Source organism: Dendrobates tinctorius, unplaced genomic scaffold (genome assembly GCF_039654945.1).
Source record: "Dendrobates tinctorius isolate UK_male_01 unplaced genomic scaffold, ASM3965494v1 ptg000004l, whole genome shotgun sequence".
Classification (NCBI taxonomy): Eukaryota; Metazoa; Chordata; class Amphibia; order Anura; family Dendrobatidae; genus Dendrobates; species Dendrobates tinctorius.
Window position 1 is genome coordinate 15,307,631 of NW_027361672.1, and position 21,322 is coordinate 15,328,952.

The window sequence follows — 21,322 nt, forward strand, 5'->3', positions numbered from 1 at the left end:
TGTAAAGCTATACCTATAGTGGTAAAAACAGCAGCCATTATGTACAAGTGTGAAATTGGAGATCATTTTCCAGTATGTAGTCAAACGGTTTACTGGCTAAAAAAACAATATATAGAAAAGGTGACTTGTTAGCAAACTTCCTATTGCCCTGCTATCACTCCCATATTTAAGACAGTGGAGGAGAAAACACAGACCTAGGTTGCAGCTTCCATTGCCTTATATGGCTGAAGGGTGGTAAGCAAATGTGTAAAACAAAAACAAATTTGCACCTCTGAATCGCCCATTTTAAATGGTCCCTGCGCCAAGCTCTCAAAGTGATATAGTAACAAAGTCGCTCCGAGTTAGCGGTTTTGGCTATATATTGGTAACTCACCAGCAATATTCTAGCAGGGTTTTATCCCTGATCAGTTGCATCAATACGCTTAGACCTCTTCTTGACAGCAGTGGCATATGAACTGCAGCCTATTAGCCCAGTGCATTTTCTCCTGTGTAGCCAACTAGTCAATCAGTAACTTCCAGTAAACTACTGGATGACAATCACATATGAAATCCCACCCAGCCGTTCTCCTTCCTTCCCCAACACAGCCCTTATTCCTCTGGACATGCTATTTGCAGCTGAATATATAATCTCTGCCTTATATAAAAGAGGCAGTGATCTAGTAGGCAAATCCACACAATTAGCCGTAGTTATAAAAGTTGCTTGAATCATGCTGCATGTCTATACTGTGTGTGCATAATCTCCACTGAATTTCTATTAGATTCACATTGCTCCCTCTAGTTCTATAAGAACTAACAAGGAGAAACCCATCATAAGCAGAAGGCAGAGATGACAGGCTGAAGCCACAAAGGAAAAGGCTACATAGTCTCTGCAGTGTGAGGGGACAGCACTTCTTAATCTGTGATCTATCACCGCTACTATCAGACAGGACTCATGGGAAGAACAAATACGGGCCATGAGACTGTTCTCCCTCTGAAAAGACAAAGGCATTGATAATAACTATAGTCTGCATTAGGAGAACCATATCAAATGGGAAGTAAGAATGAATGAATGGCAAAAAAAAAAAAAAATGCAACACCTAGAGTGAAGGAAATACTTATTTGATTCCTTGCTGATTTTGTAAGTTTGCCCACTGACAAAGACATGAACAGTCTATATATAATTTTAAGGGTAGGTAAATGTTAACATTGAGATATAGAATATCAAAAATAAAATCCAGAATAATCACATTGTATAAATTACTGTATATAAATGTATTTGCATTTTGCAGTGAGAAATAAGTATTTGATTCGCTTGGCAAACAAGACTTAATACTTGGTGGCAAAACCCTTGTTGGCAAGCACAGCAGTCAGACGTTTTTGTAGTTGATGAGGTTTGCACACATCAGGAAGAATTTTGGTCCACTCCTCTTTGCAGATCATCTCTAAATCATTAAGATTTTGAGGCTGTCGCTTGGCAACTCGGAGCTTTAACTTCCTCCATAAGTTTTCTATGGGACTAAGGTGTGGAGACTGGCTAAGTCTCCATGACCTTAATGTGCTTTTTTGAGCCACTACTTTGTTGCCTTGCCTGTATGTTTTGAGTCATTATCTTGCTGTAAGACCCAGCCACGACCCATTTTTAATGTCCTGGCAGAGGGAAGGAGGTTGTCACTCAGGATTTTACGGTGCATGGCTCCATCCATTCTCCCACCGATGTAGTGAAGTAGTCCTGTGCCCTATCAGAGAAACACCTCCAAAATATGTTTCCACCTCCATGCTTGACAGTGGGGATGATGTTGTTTGGGTCATAGGCAGAATTTCTCTTCCTCCAAACAGGGCGAATTGATTTAATGCTAAAGACCTCAATTTTTGTCTCAGCTGACCACAACACCTTCTCCCAATCACTCACAGAATCATCCAGGTGTTCATTGGCAAACTTCAGACAGGCCTGCATATGTGCCTTCTTGAGAAGGGGGACCTTGCGGGCACTGCAGGATTTTAAACCTTTACAGCGTAATGTGTTACAAATGGTTTTCTTGGTGACTGTGGTCCCAGCTGCATAGAGATTAACAAGTTCCCCGGTGTAATTTTAGGCTGATCTCTCACCTTCCTCATGATCAAGGATACCCCACAAGGTGAGATTTTGCATGGTGCCCAGATTGATATCGATTGACAGTCATTTTGTATTTCTTCCATTTTCTTACTATTGCACCAACGGTTGTCTCCTTCTCACCCAGCGTCTCACGTATGGTTCTGTAGCCCATACCAGCATTCTGCATCTTGTCCCTGTCATCCTTAGAAAGCTCTTTGGTCTTGCCCATGTTGTAGAAGTAAGAGTCTGACTGATTGAGTCTGTGGACAGTTTTCTATAAAGGTGACTATGTAAGACAGCTGTCCTTAACCCCTTTACCCCCAAGGGTGGATTGCACGTTAATGACCAGGCCAACTTTTACAATTCTGACCACTGTCACTTTATGAGGTAATAACTCTGGAGCGCTTCCATGGATCCTGGAGATTCTGATATTGTTTTCTCGTGACATATTGTACTTCATGTTAGTGGTAAAATTTAATTCATATAACTTGCGTTTATTTGTGCAAAAACAGAAATTTGAAAGGTCCAATATTTTTTTTATTTTACCAAGGGTAACAGGAGAAATTGGACTGCAAAAGTTATTTTGCAATTTGTCCTGAGTACGCTGATACCTGATATGTGGGGGGGGGGGGGGGGGGAACCACCGTTTCGGCGCATGGCAGAGCTCAGAAGGGAAGGAGCGCCGTTGGACTTTTTCAGTGCAAAAGTGGCTGGAATTGAGATCGGACGCCATGTCACGTTTGGAGAGCCCCTGATGTGCCTAAACTGTCGAAACCCCCTACATGACCCCATTTTTGGAAATTAAACCCCCCAAGGAACTTATTTAGATGTATGGTGAGCACTTTGAACCCCCAAGGGCTTCACAGAAGTTTATAACGTAGAGTCATAAAAATAAAAAAAAAAAATTTCCACAAAAAGGATATTTTTGCCCCCAATTTTTTATTTTCCTAAGGGTAACAGGAGAAATTGGACCCCAAAATTTGTTGTGCAATTTGTCCTGAGTACGCTGATACCCCATGTGGGGGTAAACCACTGTTTGGGCGCATGGCAGAGCTTGGAAGGGAAGGAGCACCGTTTGACTTTTTGAACGCAGAATTGGCTGGAATTGAGATCCATGTTGATGCCATGTTGCGTTTGGAGACCACCTGATGTGCTCAAACAGTGGAAACCCCCCAATTCTAACTTCAACCCTAACCCCAACACACCCCTAACCCTAATCTCAGCCCTAGCCCTATCCCTAAGGGTGTGTGCACACGTTGCGGATCCACAGCAGATTTGGCCCTGCGGATCCGCAGCAGTTTCTGCTGCGTTGTACAGCATCTTTATATTCAATGGCAAATGAAAAACACAGGGCACATGCTCCATTACCAGGTGTCAAAACACAGGGGAACACCGCAGGCTAATCCGCACTAAATCCACAGGTAAAACGCAGGTCATTTGACATGTGGATTTACCTGCGGAGTTAGCCAAATCTGCACGGAAAAATCCACAGCAGAATCCGCATCGTGTGCACTAGGGTGACCGGATCTCATATGGGGGGAAAAAATGTTGGAATCTTGTCCGTCTGGACCCCACAAAACGATTCCCCTTTCCAGATATTGAGATAGCCAAAATTTGAGCTCAATCAAACGACGTTAACCCGTGCCGCTCGTCGCTCAAAGTTTGAAAAAAAACAGGATTTTTTGGGTTGCTTACCGTAAAATCTGTTTCTCAGAGCCTTCATTGGGGGACACAGAGACCATGGGTGTATGCTGCTGCCACTAGGAGGCTGACACTATGCACAAAAGAAGGTTAGCTCCTCCTCCGCCGTATACACCCCACCGACCGGCAGGAAATTCCTCAGTTAGTGAGAAAGCAGTAGGAGAAGTAACGGAATAGACCGAAAACAGAACGAACAACTCAACTGTAACCAATCGACAAACATAAGAACAGGAGTTGTAGAACATGGGAGGGTGCTGTGTCCCCCAATGAAGGCTCCGAGAAACAGATTTTACGGTAAGCAACCCAAAAAATCCTGTTTTCTCGTTCGCCTTATTGGGGGACACAGACCATGGGACGTCCCAAAGCAGTCCCTGGGGTGGGAAACAAACTTCCATCAGGCCAGTGGACTCACCACCGCGGCCTGCAGAATCCTTCTACCTAGGCTGGCGTCCGCCGAAGCGTAGGTGTGGACCCTGTAGAATTTCACAAAGTGTGAACCGAAGACCACGTTGCAGCTTTCCAAAGCTGCAGCGCGGAAGCTCTGTGGCGCAACGCCCAGGAGGCACCCACCGCCCGGGTAGAGTGCGCTCTGATCCCTGAAGGAGCTGCACGATGCTTGACCCGGTATGCCTCCAAAATTGCCGATCTGATCCAGCTAGCAATAGTGGCCTTTGAGGCTGGGTGACCTTTCCTTGCACCGTCTGGAATGATAAACAGAGTCTGACTTCCGCAAGGAAGATGTCCTGGCTAGATAGACTCTCAATGCCCTGACCAGGTCCAGCTTGTTCAAGGATCGCTTCCGAGGATGAGCTGGGCTCGGGCAGAAGGATGGCAGAACAATGTCCTCATTGAGGTGAAATGAAGATACCACCTTCGGAAGGAAAGAGGGCGGAGGCCGCAGAACTACCTTGTCCTGATGAAGTACCAAAAAGGGAGCGCGGCAAGAAAGGGACGCTAATTCCGACACACGTCGGATGGAAGTAATGGCCACCAGAAAGGCCACCTTCCAAGAAAGGAGGGCAAGGGAAACATCCCTGAGAGGTTCAAAAGGAGGACCTTGCAGAACCCCAAGAACGAAATTAAGATCCCAAGTATCCACGGGCGCTCGATACGGAGGAACCGTGTGAGCCACACCCTGAAGAAAGGTTTTGACCTGGGGCCGGGAGGCCAGCGTCTTCTGAAATAAAATGGACAGTGCCGAAACTTGACCCTTCAAGGAACTGAGAGCAAGCCCCGCATCCAGCCCTGTCTGAAGAAACGCCAGAACAGAAGGAAGCGAAAAAACCATGGCCGCAATGTAATTGGCCTCACACCAGGAGAAATAGGCTTTCCAAGTACGGTAATAGATCTTGGAAGAGGAAGGCTTTCTGGCGCGGATCATGGTATGAATCACTCGATCAGAGAATCCTGCCCGTTTCAAAACCTCGGTCTCAACAGCCACGCCGTTAAATTGAGCGACCGAGAATTGGGGTGGCAAATCGGGCCTTGCGACAGCAGATCTGCCCTGTCGGGAAGCTTCCAGGGGGCGTCCGCGAGAAGGTTGACAATGTCCGTGAACCAAGACCTTCTGGGCCAATTCGGGGCGATGAGGACTGGAATCCCTTCTGCCTTGATTTTCTTCAACAGCTTGGGAAGAAGAGGCAGGGGAGGGAACAGGTAGGGGAGCTTGAACTGTGACCAAGGAACGGCCAGAGCGTCGGCGCCCACTGCCAGGGGGTCCCGAGACCTGGACACGAATTGTGGTACCTTCCTTTTGAGGCGAGACGCCATGAGGTATACGTCCGGGGTTCCCCACCGACGACAGAGCAGATGAAACACCTCCGGATGTAGGGACCATTCCCCTGCCGCGAGACCCTCGCGGCTTAGAAAATCGGCGGCCCAGTTGTCCACGCCGGGAATGTGAACAGCGGAAATTGTTGGAACAAAGGTCTCTGCCCATTGAAGAATTCTGGACACTTCCGCCAGGGCTGAGACACTCCGTGTCCCCCCTTGTCGGTTGATATACGCCACCGCTGTGGCATTGTCTGTTTGAATCCTGACAGGCAGGCCCTTGAGGCGCCGTTCCCAGTGGACGAGAGCCAGAAGGATCGCTCGTATCTCTAGGACATTGATCTGCAGAGCTGATTCCCGAGTCGACCATCGACCCTGAACAGTGTGATTGCGGAACACTGCACCCCAGCCGATGAGGCTGGCGTCCGTTGTGACACTCTGGGAAGAAAGGACCGCCCCGAGAGAATGAGGGGAGACGTCAACCACCAGTTGAGAGACCGCTTGATCCGGCATGAAAGACAAACCGTTCGATCCAGAGACAGAGCCGACCTGTTCCACCTGGACAAAATGGCCTGCTGGAGGGGCCTGGCGTGAAACTGGGCAAAGGGAACTGCCTCTATTGCTGCCACCATCTTCCCCAGAATCCTCATGGATGTCCTGTGAGATGAAAACCGTGCAATCTGTAGTGATCGGACGCCCTGCTGCAGGGAAAGAATCTTGTCTTGTGGGAGAAATACCCTTGACCGACGAGTGTCGAAAAGAAGGCCCAGAAACACAAGGCGTTGAGTAGGGATCAGACAGGACTTTTTCCGGTTGACGATCCACCCAAAACTGGACAGGGTGTCTAGAACGATCGCAACACTTAGGCGGGCCTGATGAAAGGAGGGAGCCTTGATCAGAATATCGTCGAGATACGGAAAAAGAACAAGACCTCTGATCCTCAACAAGGCCATCAACGCCGCCATAATCTTCGTGAAGACCCTGGGAGCGGTGGTGAGCCCGAAAGGGAGCGCGACAAACTGATAATGTTCGTGGTGAATCGCAAACCACAGGAACTTCGGATGTCCGGGAAAAATATGGGCACGTGTAGATAGGCATCTTGGATGTCTATGGAACACATGAATTCCTGCTCCTCCATGGAGGCAATCACCGAGCGAACCGACTCCATCCGGAAGTGGCGGAGGCGAACTCTCTTGTTGAGTAACTTGAGATCCAAGATGGGTCGAACCGCCCCGTCCTTTTTCGGCACCACAAACAGGTTTGAATAAAACCCTGTGAATCGTTCCGATTCGGGAACGGGCACAATCACCCCGGAGCTGAGGAGAGAGGCGATGGCCGAACCGAACCCCGGGATCAAGGCAGGATCCCGTGGCGGACGGGATTGGAAGAAGCGATACCGTGGAAGAGAAATGAACTCTATTTTGTATCCTGTCGATACAACCTCTCTGACCCAAGCGTCCTCTACTGAGGCGAACCAGACGTCGCTGAAGAAAAGAAGTCGACCTCCCAATTGGAAGGGACCCACGGAAGACCGATGATAGTCATGCGGACGTAGACCGTCCAGATCTAGATCTGGGTGGTCTTCCCTGGGAAGAGTGGGACCACCAGGACGGAGTGGGCCTGAAGGAGACCTTCTTTCTTTCCTGACGTGCTTGTGGCCTTTGCTGGTTGGAAGGGTTTTCCGCCGCATTGAAACGGCGGAAAGACCGAAAGGGACGGAACTGACGCCTTGGAGGAGGTCTGCGAGGCTTGGATTGGGGGAGAAGAGAACTCGTACCTCCGGTAGCGTCCTTAATAATCTGGTCCAATTGGGACCCAAAGAGACGCACTCCTTGAAAAGGCAGATTAGTCAGAGACTTTTTAGAGGACAAGTCCGCCTGCCAGGCCTTGAGCCAAATTGTACGTCGGATTGCCACGATGTTGCTTGACGCCTGAACCGCGCAAGATGCGGCATCCAAGGAAGCAGAAAGCAGATAATCCCCCGCATGGGAAATCTGATTGGCGAGATCGGCCAAATGCTCCGGTTGTGCCTTATCCAGAATGCCCTGCCGAAGGTCCTCTGCCCAAGCGGATATAGCCTTTGCTGCCCAAGATGAAGCAAAGACTGGACATACCGCCGCAGATGCCGCCTCGAAGGCAGACTTTGCTAGGGATTCTATGATTCTGTCATTAGAATCTTTTAGAGACGCTACACCCGACAGCGGAAGAACAGTATTATTAGAGAGTCTGGATACGGGAAGGTCCACTGAAGGAGAAGCGGCCCAGTTGTCCGTGAGCTCTTTAGCGAACGGATACAGCACGCCGAGACGCTTTCCTCTTTGAAAGCGTCTAGTCGGATCTTCCCTTTCCTTGGTAAAAATCTTCCCAAACTCGGAATGAAAGGGAAACACCCTGGAAGGTGTTTCCGCCCGTCTGAACGAAACCTCCTGATCTGAGGATTTCGCAGGGGCGTCAGTGATGTCGAAGGTATGGTGAATCGCGGCAATGAGGTTCTGCACCGTAACCTTCATGTTCGCATCCTGATCCGAATCCAGCTCTAAGACCCCTTCAGATTCAGAAAGCGCTTCACCTGACTCGGGAGAGGAGGCCCGAGAGGGAGACTGCTGGGGAGTATGGGGTGAGGTAGGGCGAGGAGAGGACTCCGCCTGGAGATCCTGCCTGGGTCTCTTGCGACTGACACTGGCTGGCTCAGATGGGACGTGCTAGGTCCCACAGAAGCTCCCAAGGGCAACTTATCCAGAACGGCTACTAGGGACTGAGACACCTTGGTGAGGTCTGCCACCGACCGTGATAGGGAGGAGGCCCAACCCGGCCAGGGGGGCTCACTCACCCCTGGGGCTATGGATGGCTCCTGAGCGGCGTCGGGCTGGATTGGATTGCTACAGTCCAGGCAGAGGGGAGAGGACTGACCTGAGGGAAGTTTGCGGTTGCACGAAGATCATGCGAAGAACTTGACTAGGGTGCAGGGGAGGGCCAAAGAGCGGGTACGATCAGCCTTAGGGATAGACATTGTGAAAAACCTGAGGTAGTGCCGGAAGGTTGGGTGACAGAGGGCGGAGAAGGGTCAGTCTGCCATGCAGAGCTACTCACGGTCCGGTGTCCCCAAAAGCGATGCTGCTCGACCTGTCCGGGGATGCAGATCAGGGAGAAGTCCAGTTGGCCGTCCCAAAGAGGCAAAAAGCTGCTTGCAGAAACTGCTCAGGGGCTGGGGAGCCTCTCCAGCTGCGTCCGGCTGGCAGGCTGTGAAGATGGCGCCTGCCTGTGGAAAAGCGCGGGTCCCGGGGAAGGGCGGAGCTCCTCGCAGGGTTAATAATTGCTGCCCTCTAGCCATAATATGCTGGGCAGGAGAGGGAAAGGCAGGGGGAGGGCCTGGGGAGAGCGGGAGTGAAGCCCGCTTAGTAGAAAGGGGCGGGGGGCGTGGCCGCGACGCTGCGGTAGGCCCGAACACAAGCCGGGGCCTAAATTAGTTGCGGCGGCCGCCTGTCAGCAGGGGGTCGGCACGGAAGACGCGTCGCAACACCGGGCCGCGTCCCTGCCCAGAACTGCCCGACTTCAGCGCTACCCCTGCCGAGATGGAAAAAAAGGGGGGGGAAGCGCAGAACGAGGCCCGTGAAGACCCGGGGCCTGCATGGATGCGGTGACCGTGGGGGGATGCGGGGCGTGCAGGGACCCTAACGTGGTCCCCCTGGCGACCGCTCCAAGAGAAAACGCCGGGGGAAGACTGACATACTCACCCAGGCAGGGGGCCTTACAATAAAGGTACCTGAAAATCCCACGCTGTCTGTCTCTATGAAATCCGCGCCTCATCCAACCTTCAGGCTCTGGTAGGTGAGAGGGTGGGAGGTGGGGGGCAAGGACCGTCCGTGCGGCTGGCACCTACTTGTGCGAGGCTCCTGGTCCTGCTCCGGAGACCTATGAGGATACGGGGTGGCAGTACACGCCGTACTCAGTCTCTTTGTGGGAGTACGGATGTGACTGTTCACTCCGTATCCCTCCGGAACCTGCAAAGAAACGACGCACACTGAGGTAGATATGGGTCTAATAAAAGATCCGTGTCCACCTCCTACTGACACTAAGCTAAACTGAGGAATTTCCTGCCGGTCGGTGGGGTGTATACGGCGGAGGAGCTAACCTTTTTTTGTGCATAGTGTCAGCAGCATACACCCATGGTCTCTGTGTCCCCCAATAAGGCGAACGAGAAATCCAAATTGAGGTATTTTAAGATTTAGGTATTTTGCATAGTCTGTTAGACTATAAAGAATGTGACAACAACATTGCAGAAATAGCCCTGACCAAATTTTCGAACCATTTGTGGTATTTGAATGCAGAGTTGGTGGGATTATCGGTTTTTGATCCCACCATTACAGACAATGAAAAGTTGTTAATGGCTAATAAATTGCTCAGTAGCACAGATGAACCATCAGAGCACGCTAACCTACATGAGTTGATAATTTTACATAGTTATCCAATCTATTCTAGAGCTTTTGTTAAAGTAGTTTTTGAAACGTCAGAATATAATGCTCGGCATTTGCTTACAACTTGCAGGACATATTGCTTTTGTTCTTCATCTTTTGTCAGAAGGTCGTTAAAGTCGGTTACTTCCTACCTCTTAATTTTTCTTTCCTAACTTTTGGATTTACAACCCTAGCGTGCTCTGATGGTTCATCTGTGCTACTGAGCAATTTATTAGCCATTAACAACTTTTCATTGTCTGTAATGGTGGGATCAAAAACCGATAATCCCACCAACTCTGAATTCAAATACCACAAATGGTTCGAAAATTTGGTCAGGGCTATTTCTGCAAATGTTGTTGTCACATTCTTTATAGTCTAACAGACTATGCAAAATACCTAAATCTTAAAATACCTCAATTTGGATTTTTTCAAACTTTGAGCGACGAGCGGCACGGGTTAACGTCGTTTGATCAAGCTCAAATTTTGGCTATCTCAATATCTGGAAAGGGGAATCGTTTTGTGGGGTCCAGAAGGACAAAATTCCGACATCGATTTTTTGCGGTCACCCTAGTGTGCACACAACCTTACCCTAGCCCTAACCCTAGCCCTAAGACTAATGGGAAAATGGAAATAAGTACATTTTTTAAAATTTTATTATTTTCCCCTAACTAAGTGGGTGATAAAGGGGGGGGGTTAATTTACTATTTATGGCAGGTTTTTCCGATTGGCAGCTATCACACGCTAAAATACGCTTTTTATTGTATAAAAAAAAAAAAAAAAGTTTTTGCATCACATTTTGAGAGCTATAATTTTTCCGTACTTTGGCCAACAGAGTCATGGGAGATCTTATTTTTTGCGGGACGAGTTGACGTTTTTATTGGTATCATTTTCGGGCATGTGACATTTTTTGATCGCTTTTTATTCCGATTTTTGGGACGCAGAATGAACAAAAACCAGCGTTTCATGAATTTCTTTTGGGGGGTGCGTTTACATCGTTCCGCGTGTGATAAAATTGATAAAGCAGTTTTATTCTTCGGGTCAGTACGATTACAGCGATACCTCAATGTCTTTATGTTTTGGTGCTTTTATGCAATGAAAACAATTTTATATAAAAAATTATTTTTGCATCGCTTTATTCTGCGAGCTATAGTAACTTTATTTTTTCGCTGATGCCGCTGTATTGCAGCTCGTTTTTTGCGGGACAAGATGACGTTTTCAGCAGTACCATGGTTATTTATATCCGTCTTTTAGATTGCGCGTTATTGCAGTTTTTGTTCGGCGGTATGATAAAGCATTGTTTTTTGCGTCATTTTTTTTTGAAGTGGTTAACTAAAGAGGTTAACTAGTGAGACCGTTTTATAGGGCGGGTCGTTACGGACGCGGCGATACTAAATGTGTACTTTTTTTTTTATTATTATTATTTACAAAAGAATTTATTGAGGATTTTTTTTTTTTTTTTTTTTTTTTTTTTTTATTTATTTGGTGATTTTTTTTAGAAGTTATTTTTATACTTGTTTATTTTTTTTTTACTTTATTATATTGTCCCAGGTGGGGACATCACTATAAGGTGTCAGATCACTGCTCTGAGCAGGCACTGTGGAAGCCGCCTCTCTGCAGGCCCACGAAGGCCCCCGCGGCCATATTGGATCCGGGGGCCTGCAGAGAGGAGACCCTCGGAGCAGCACAGCACATCGCGCTGCTCCGGGGGTCGCAGGGATGCACGGAGGAAGCCCCCTCCCTGCGCGCTTCTCTCCTATGCCCCCAGTACACTGCGATCATGTTTGATCGCAGTGTGCCAGGGGTTAATGTGCCGGCGGCGGTCCGTGGCCGCCCCTGACACATAGTGCCGGGTGTCAGCTGTGATAATCAGCTGACACCCAGCCACGATCAGCGGCGCTCCCCCCGGGGGTGCCGCTGATCATTATGACGTAGTATCCCGTCCTTGGGAATTAAGTCCCAGGGCACATGGATGGGATAGTACATTAAATGGCAGAAAGGGGTTAATGCAGATAACGAGTTGATTAAGAGCGTCTATCTGGTCTATAGGAGCCAGAACGCTTAATGGTTGGTAGAGGATCAAATACTTATTTCTCACTGTAAAATGCAAATAAATTTATACAATGTGACTTTCTGGATTTTATTTTTGATATTCTAGCTTTCAATGTTAAAATTAACCAATCCTTAAAATTATAGACTGTTCATGTCTTTGTCAATGAGCAAACTTACAAAGTCAGGAAGGGATCAAATTATTATATTCTTCACTGTATACTATTATTTAAAGGGAACCTGTCAGCAGTTTTGGCTGCTATAAGATGCAGCCACTGCATTTCAGGGCTTTTCTACAGAATTCTATAATGATGAAGATAAGCCCCTGACCCAACCAGCAAGAGAAGAAAAGTTTTATTATACTCACCCGGGGGGTGGTCCGGTCTGATGGTGTTGCGGGTCTGGTGCCTCCCATCTTCTCGCGATGCCGCCCTCCTGCTTTCTTCCTCGCTCCCGGAATCACACTTCTGTGCAGGCGTACTTCTCTGCCCTGTTGAGGGTAGAGTAAAGTACTGCAGTGCGCAGGCGCTGGACCGCTCTAACCTTTCCCGGCGCCTGTGCACCACAGTACTTTGCAATGCCTTCAACAGGGCAGAGAAGTACACCTGCACAGAAGTGCGATTCCGGGAGCTAGAAAGCAAGCAGAAGGGCGTTGTTGCAAGAAGATGGGAGACGCGGGACCCGCGGGACCCATCTGACTGCCCCCCCGGTGAGTATAATCAAATTTAGTTTTCTTATCTTGCAGGTCGGAAAAGGGGCTTATCTACAGCATTATAGAATGCTGTAGATTAAGCCCTGAAAGGCGGTGGCCGCATCTTATAGCAGCCAAAACAGGTGACAAGTTCTCTTTAATACTTGCTTATGTTGCATTACACATAAGCAAAAAAAATTGCTTACAGCTGTAACAAAAGATTCGGCATTGTCTCACCATGAACTCCATTCTAAGGCAACACTGAGATTAGGGTGTAACATTATTAACTTCTTATGGGGCTGTATTGCCATCTAATGTGATGTGGCATCGCTAATTTGATTTTCTGTCACCGGTTGCGAGTCGCACACAACTCACTTGCCACATGTGCCTGTGACTTACTTATGACTTGTCTCTAATGCAGCTTTTTTTTTTTTTTTAAACAGCAAACTCCCATCTCTAAAATACTCTCGAAAAAGCAAGTTGCACAAATAGCTTGCCTGAGGGACGCCGTTACATCATACGCTTCACAATGTAGTCGAAGCATAACTCATTACATGCAGTTGTAAAATAGGTTTAATGCCTTTGTTTAATACAAAGAATACTTAATCGAGATGAATTTACACTGCTCCCAGTGTCAAACATATTGTCTTTTGGCCTCAGTTGAGTTGGTATATATGGAATCGCTCAGGCTGCTTCGCTATACCATAAATATAAAGGAACTTACGGGCGACATTACTATATATAAAAATCAGTGTGTGTGTGTGTGTGTGTGTGTGTGTGTGTGTGTGTGTGTGTGTGTGTGTGTGTATATCACCAACAAATCACGAAGCATCTTTCATTTCACCAGAGCTGTTCAAAAGAAGCTAAGCTGTGATTGCTTGCTATGACCAACAGTTTTCCTTGCAACCAATCACTAAGCATCTCTCATTTCACCAGAGCTGAGCTTGGGGTGGTCCCAAGGTCAAAAGGGGCGGGGGAGGTGGTGCCCAAGGTCCCCTCGCGTGATATTATTTGCTGGAAGTGTCACAGGCCAGGATATATAGCTGCCTGTTGTTCCCAGACCACCGAGCAGATGGACTTTAGCATGGGATGCCGTAGTTCATACTACGCATATCCAGCTTGCAGTGTGAATTCGCCACCTAACGAGGGGCCCGTGAAGGTGAACGGGCGACCAGCAATGGCACTTCTAGACTCCGAGAGCTTGGTGACCCTTGTGAGGGCCAGTTTTCCTATCAACATACTCCCGGGTAAAAAGATTGGCGTTCGGTGCATACATGGCGATGCAAAGGACTACCCTATGGCCAGGGTGAACATTGAAACGGTGCACGGCACCGAGTCGCATGAAGTTGGCGTTGTTCGAGATTTGTTGCATCCTATAATTATTGGCCGGGATTTCTGTCTGTTTTGGGATCTGTGGGGGAAGGGTTCTGAGTGTGCTAGCAAGAGCAGGGAACCAATCCACCCCAATGAGGCATCACCACCACCAGAGGCAGACTGGATTCCTTTATGTGTCATTGTTGGGGATGAAGAGGAAGGGTCCCCTGTACCTGACATCCCGGAGTTAATGGTGACCGGGGAGAATTATGGGACTGCCCAACATAGGGACCCCACGCTGAGGGAAACCTTTAACAATGTCACCGTCATTAATGGGGTTGCACAAGAGCCGGGAGCAGACACAAGGTTTCCCTATTTTATGTTGAGTGGGGAATTGTTGTACCGGGTCACGAAAATAAGGGAGGAGGTGGCAGAGCAGTTAATAGTACCAGGCCCCTATAGACAAAAAGTGTTGGACATGGCCCATTCACACATCTTGGGGGGACACCTGGGGATGGAAAAAATGCAGGAACGGATTGTAGAGATTCTATTGGCCTGGGTGTCACCGGGAAATAGCAAACTATTGCAGGTCCTGCCCGACATGTCAGTTAACTGCCCCCACATCTCATTTTCGGAACCCTCTTGTGCCACTGCCCATTATTGAGGTGCCATTTGAGAGAATTGCCATGGACTTGGTCGGTCCCTTAGTTGAATCAGCTCGGGGCCATCAGTATATATTAGTCATCCTGGACTATGCCACACGCTATCCTGAGGCCATTCCCCTGAGAAACTCTTCCACGAAGAGTATAGCCCTCGAGCTGGTCCATGTGTTTTCCCGGACCGGTTTGCCGAAGGAGATCCTGACCGACCAGGGGACACCTTTTATGAGCAAGGTGATGAGGGAATTGTGCAGAGTCTTGCAAATATCCCAGTTGAGGACTTCAGTGTACCATCCGCAGTCAGATGGCCTTGTTGAGAGGTTTAACAAGACGCTGAAGAGCATGCTGAGAAGAGTCAGAGAAAGATGATAGAGACTGGGATTGTCTCTTACCGTATTTACTGTTTTCTATCCGTGAAGTTCCCAAGGCCTCCACGGGGTTCTTGCCCTTTGAGCTTCTGTACGGCCGGCATCCGCGAGGTCTCCTAGATATAGCCAAGGAAACCTGGGAAGCCGAAGTCACGCCCCACAGAAGCGTCATTGAGCATGTGGCACTGATGCAGCAGAGTGTTGCGAAGGTGATGCCCATTGTTAAAGAACATCTCCGCCAGGCACAAGAGGCTCAGGCCAGGGTCTACAACCGTTCAGCCAGAGTGAGGCAGTTCAATCCAGGAGACCGAGTTCTCGTGCTAATCCCGACGGTGGAGAGTAAGTTCTTGGCCAAGTGGCAAGGGCCATATGATGTGGTGGAGAGGCTGGGAGACATGAACTACAAGATCCACCAACCCGGAAGACAGAAGCCATACCAGGTTTACCATGTCAACCTCATCAAGCCGTGGCAAGATAGAGAGCCAGCGGTAACTCCGTGCTTGCTCGGCAACCTAGAAGAGGAGGTTGGAGCGGTTACCATAGCGGAGACCCTATCGAAGGCCCAGAAACAGCAGTGCCGGGAGTTACTCCAGAAAAACAGGGACCTGTTCTCAAGAGTTGCCGGGGGTGCACGAAGCTGGTGTAGCACAAAGTTATGACCGAGCCACATGTGCGGGTGAAATCGTATTGTATTCCTGAGGCCCGGCGAGAGGAATCTCCAAGGAGGTGTAACGTATGTTGAAACTCGGGGTCACTTAGGAATCCAAGAGCGGCTGGTCGAGCCCGATTGTCCTGGTCCCAAAACCTGATGGTGAATGGAGGTTCTGCAACGATTACCGGAAGCTGAATGAGGTCTCCAAGTTCGACGCTTATCCCATGCCACGCGTTGATGAGCTCATTGAGAGGCTTGGACCTGCCAGGTACATAACCACTTTGGATCTGACAAAGGGATACTGGCAGATCCCCATGGCACAGGAAGCCAAGGAGAAGACAGCATTCTCCACACCAGACGGGTGCTTCAAGTATGTCCGGATGCCGATTGGCCAGCAGGGAGCTCCGGCAACCTTTCAGAGGGCTATGGATAGAATCCTTGCACCTCATAAGCTATACGCTGCCGCGTACCTGGATATCGTCATCTTTACCCCTGGACAGGGAGTCTCACCTGGAAAAGGTCCAAGCAGTGTTTGACGCTCTAAGGGAGGCGGGGTTTACAATAAACCCGAAAAAGTGTGCCTTGGGTAAGGAGGAAGCCAAGTACCTCGGATATGTAGTGGGGCGTGGCGAGATCAAACCCCAAATCAATAAAGTGGAGGCAATTCAAACATGGCCAAGACCTCTGTCAAAGAAGCAAGTTAAAGCCTTCCTGGGGATTGTGGGGTACTACAGGAGGTTCATCCCAAACTTCGACACAATGGCTGCACCTCTAACTGATCTGCTTAAGGGGACAAAGTCAGTGATGGTCAGCTGGTCCGAAGAAGCAGAGTCAGCCTTCCAAGAAATGAAGGGAGTTCTTTGTAAGCAACCCGTTTTGGTGGCCCCAGACTTTAAACGTGAATTTGTTCTCCAGACAGAGGCCTCAGATGTCGGGGTAGGAGCAGTCCTTTCCCAAGAGATACGTGGAGAGGAGCATCCTGTTCTCTACTTGAGTAGGAAGTTAACTTCTTGTGAGAGAAATTACTCAGTTGTAGAGAAGGAGTGTAAGGCAATAAAATGGGCAGTGGCTACAATATACTACTACCTGGTGGGACAGAAGTTCAGATTAATATCCGACTATGCCCCGCTCAGACGGATGAGGGAAACAAAGGGTAAGAATGCTAGGGTCACCCGCTGGTTCTTAGCCCTACAAGACTTCAGCTTCCATGTAGAGCATAGGGCCAGGAAGCTACATGGGAATGCCGATGCCCTCTCCAGAATCCATTGCCTGGTAGGTGAAAGTGCCAAGCCCCATGGCTTTAGGCAGCAGGGGGGGGGAGGTATGTGGCAGGGCTAAGGGTCGTGTAATCGATGGGAGATGTGTGTCTCATAAATGGCTTGTCTCCATAATGTAAGGCATAACAAATGTTGCTGTATTATTAATAAAATGTAAAATATATATATATATATATATATATATATATATATATATATATATATATATATATATATATATATATATATATATATATAATAACTAACCGTAATTAGTTACTATGCCCGGGCGGCGCCAGGCTCTTCGGCTAGTTTACCACCGTACATACCTATCAGTATACTACAAATGCAGCGTAAATCAATGAGGCTGCAAGAGGCCATAAATCCCAAACTTCATGTGCAGAGGTGCCAATACTTGTGCCTGGTTTATCACCATCAACATAAGAGTAATCCGGTAATAGCTATTCCTACCGATCTGACTGGTTATACCATCTCCCATACAGATTTTTGGAGAGTGGTTATCTTACTGTGGCTAAACCTTAGTTGAAAATGACTTTCACTGCAGATTGCCATCAATGATCTGTGCGAGTAGTACTGGACCTGTGCTGTTCTCAGGATTGGTGGAAGTCCCAGCAGTTGATTTGTTACTAATCAGACACTGGTGGTATAACCTAAGGAATGCCAGCACTTTTTGTAATGTAAAAACTCCTTTAGCAGAATACTAAACAGAAGAGCTTACCTCTGAGCTAACCATAAGCTCTGGGACACTGTGCACCATAGAGACTGTAGCTGTTGATAACGGCACCTGTTGTTTTCCGTTCTTGCTTTGTAGCCTGGAGAAAAACAGGACATCATTTTAGTTCACAAATCACATTAGGCCTCATTCAGGTGTCAGATTCTCAGGTACAAATCTTTTTTTCACAGAGACTATATAGCTATGGGTCCCCTATGGGGCTGTTCACATGTCCATGTGTTTTTTCCAGTCCCAGTGGTTTAACACCAAACCACAGATACGTGTCCAATTTTGATCTGGGTCATTACAAGTGAACCAATGCAATTTTACATTTTCTAATTCTTTTGAAATTTTGCTCATTGTTAATAGTGTGCTAGAGAATGGAAAATGTGAAGAAAAACATTTTCTTCTATATACTTTAGTTTTCTTACATTTTTTAGTTTTGAACAAAAAATGTGAATTTCTGTATTCCATTCCTAAACTTTTCAAAAAGTTCACATGTGCCTCCCATGGTACTAGCCACATCTGTACCAAAAGTCAAGTTGGTATCTCAAAGGGATCACACTTCAAAAAATAACGAAGACTTCAGATGTGTTTAGCCTGTGGTCCAACAGTGCAGGGTCCATATTTTCCAAATAAAAAAAAAAAAAAAAAGGTTTCAGATCTTGTCCTGATCCTAAACCAGGGAAATTAGATCACCTCTATTATACACCAATAGCTGCTACTGCCCAGGCGCCATTTTAAAATAGATTTTTTTTTTTTTTTTTTTTTAACACTCCTCAGGAAAACAAAGAACATTAACTGCACATTAAGGCTATGTGCCCACGTAGCGTTTTAAAACGCTCACTAAAAACCGGACTCCTTCCCGGAAATCGCGCGTTTTTTTCCACGCGATTATGATCGCTATTTTGCCACGATTTTCGCGTGCGATATTCAAGCACTTTCCAAGCGATTTGAAGCATCGCTTGGAAAGTGATTGACAGGTTGGTCACACTCGTCAAACATAGTGTTTGACAAGTGTGACCAGGTTTTTACTATTGAGGCCGCCTATGCGGCATCAATAGTAAAAGATAGAATGTTAAAATAAATATAAAAAAAAAAAAAAAAAATCGGGGTATATTTACCTTCCGGCGTCCCGCGCTGCATTCCCGGGCTACAGCGTTCCCAGTAATGCCTTGCGAGACCTGTGATGACGTAGTCTCGCGTTACTATAGCGGTCTCGCGAGACCGCTAGAGTCACGCGAGACTACGTCATCACTGGACCGTGCCGCAAGGCATTACTGGGAACGCTGAGGCCGGGAATGCAGCGCGGGACGCCGGAAGGTAAATATACCCCGATTTTTTATTCTTTTTTTTACAGGGGTATGGTGCCCAGGGCCTGGAGGACAGTCTCCTCTCCTCCACACCGTGGGTACCAACCGCACGAGACGCTTAACTTCCCGCATGGGGGGCATAGCCACATAGGGGAAGTAAGCGATTCTCATGCATTCCTATGGGTGCGGAATCGCGGCAATTCTTTGCGATTCCGCACAAAAGAATGAGCATGCTGCGATTTTTTCCGCGATGCGATTCCGCCGCGGAAAAAAGCGCAGCATTAGCACAGCATGTGCGGAATGCCATAGGAACGCATGGGGTGCGTTCTGTACACGATTTTTAAACGTTTTTGCGCCAAAAATCGCGGCAAAAACACTTAAAAATCGCTACGTGGGCACACAGCCTAAACATTCGATTGTGCTGCAGAGCAGGAACCACGGCTGGCACCTGCCTGCAGAAGGGTTTTTTTTTTTCCCCAAGTATATACATATATTCATTATATAAACTAGGGGGCAGGTCAGTGAGGTATCAGTGACATCTCAGCAGGCTAAATCAGGAATATATAATCAGAGCACCACATGAAGACCACCCACAGGCCGCCCCGGAGCACGAGCATATCATTAACACAAAACTGAAAATAGAGATTAAACAATAACCACAAGACATTAACCAAGGTACCATTGTAATCAGTATAACAGCGCCGACCTGACACTGTCTGTAGGTTACTCTGCACAATCCTGCTGACAGGTTCCCTTTAAGGGTATAAGAGTTCAAAGTTTGAAAAGTGCAAAATTTTCCACCAAAATTCAATTTATTTCACAAATAAACACAAGACATATTAAAGAAATTTTACCACCAACATGAAGTACAATATGTCATGAAAAAAAAAAAAAAAAGAACCTTGGCATCACCGGGATTTGTTGCAGAGTTCCAGAGTTATTACCACATAATGTGACAGTGGTCAGAATTGTAAAAATTGGCCTGGTCATTAGTGTGCAAATCACCTTGTGTGGTAAAGGGGTTAATTCTACCCCGAGATATAGAAAAAAAAAAAAAAAAAAACGCAAAATCATACTAGCCCAAAATTCTGACTCAAAACTTAAGAAACCTATTTAAAAAAAATAATTAATTTAGATAAAGATTCAAAACTTAGATTTTTAATTTGGTAATGAAGCTCTGAAAAAAAAAAGAAAAAAAACACCAAAGCGAAAACATTCTAAAATGCCAGAAAAAAAAAAAAAAGAAAAAAAAAGCAGGTTTGGATCACTTGAAATGGTATAACCCATCTGAGTCACACAGATAATAGTTGCCAATGCAAGTCTATAGGTCCATAAAAAAAAAAATAAAAAAAATATCAGCACTTGAATACCATCATTGTCCAGTATGATTTTTCATCTGTTTCAAAGAAGCTTGAGAGAACTTTGGATGAAAAAACACTGATGAAACGGATGGTAAAAACTAACACTGACCAAATATTGATGAAAATTGGTCCGCTTTTTGCACACACAAAAAAGTCACTGACATGTGAATGAGGCCTTAATGACACTTCACACTATTCATGATCATGGAAGAAGAACGATCACTACAACACTGCTCAGAGTTACCATTTAGGGCTCTACAAGACAGAACTATCGACAGCAAAGTTTACCACGAAATAGCCAAAACCCTGATAAGAGAAATACTGGTCCAGGTTTATAGCACCAGAGACAGAACGATTCCGATTCGCTCTGGGGTCTGACCCATGATTCTGCTTAGGACACATGTTCAGGTTTTCAATAATCCTCAACATCAAGGTCTCTGGATTTGCCACAAAATCACAGCAAATCCACAGAGTAATACACTTTTTTTCTCATTTCTTTGTTATTTTATCTCCACATCCATCAAGGACTTTTTTTTTTTTTTTGAGAGCGAGCTCTATGGCACCATTTGGATTATGTAGCAACGAGAAAAACTTAGTACACCTCCTTTAAATTCAACACATCAGGAGATATACATTTATAGAAATATGGTCCTTAGGAGATCTTAAAATCTGGTAAATACAACCTGAGACGAACAGCCCATGACAAATTACACACAAAAACGAGGCCAAAACACAGAAGTAGTGTCTGAAAAACTAAGTACACCCCATTATTCAATAGCTTGGAGAATCACCTTTAGCAGCAATAACTTGAAGTAATCGCTTTCTGTATGACTTTCTCAGTCTCTAACATTGTGGAGGAATTTTTTCACACTCTTCTTTACAACGTTGCTTAGAGAATCGGACATCAAATTCAAGTTACCCAAACCAGAGAGC

At 46.8% G+C, this 21,322-nt stretch overlaps 1 protein-coding gene across 2 annotated transcripts in view; it reads right to left on the reverse strand.

Moving 5' to 3' along the window:
• Positions 1-21,322, reverse strand: part of CTDP1 (CTD phosphatase subunit 1) — a 149,142-nt gene that overhangs the window by 111,529 nt on the left and 16,291 nt on the right. For both annotated transcript variants that reach the window (XM_073566341.1, XM_073566334.1), the window contains exon 3: positions 17,722-17,815. In XM_073566341.1, the coding sequence (XP_073422442.1) occupies positions 17,722-17,815 (94 nt within the window). The remainder of the gene's footprint in view (positions 1-17,721; positions 17,816-21,322) is intronic.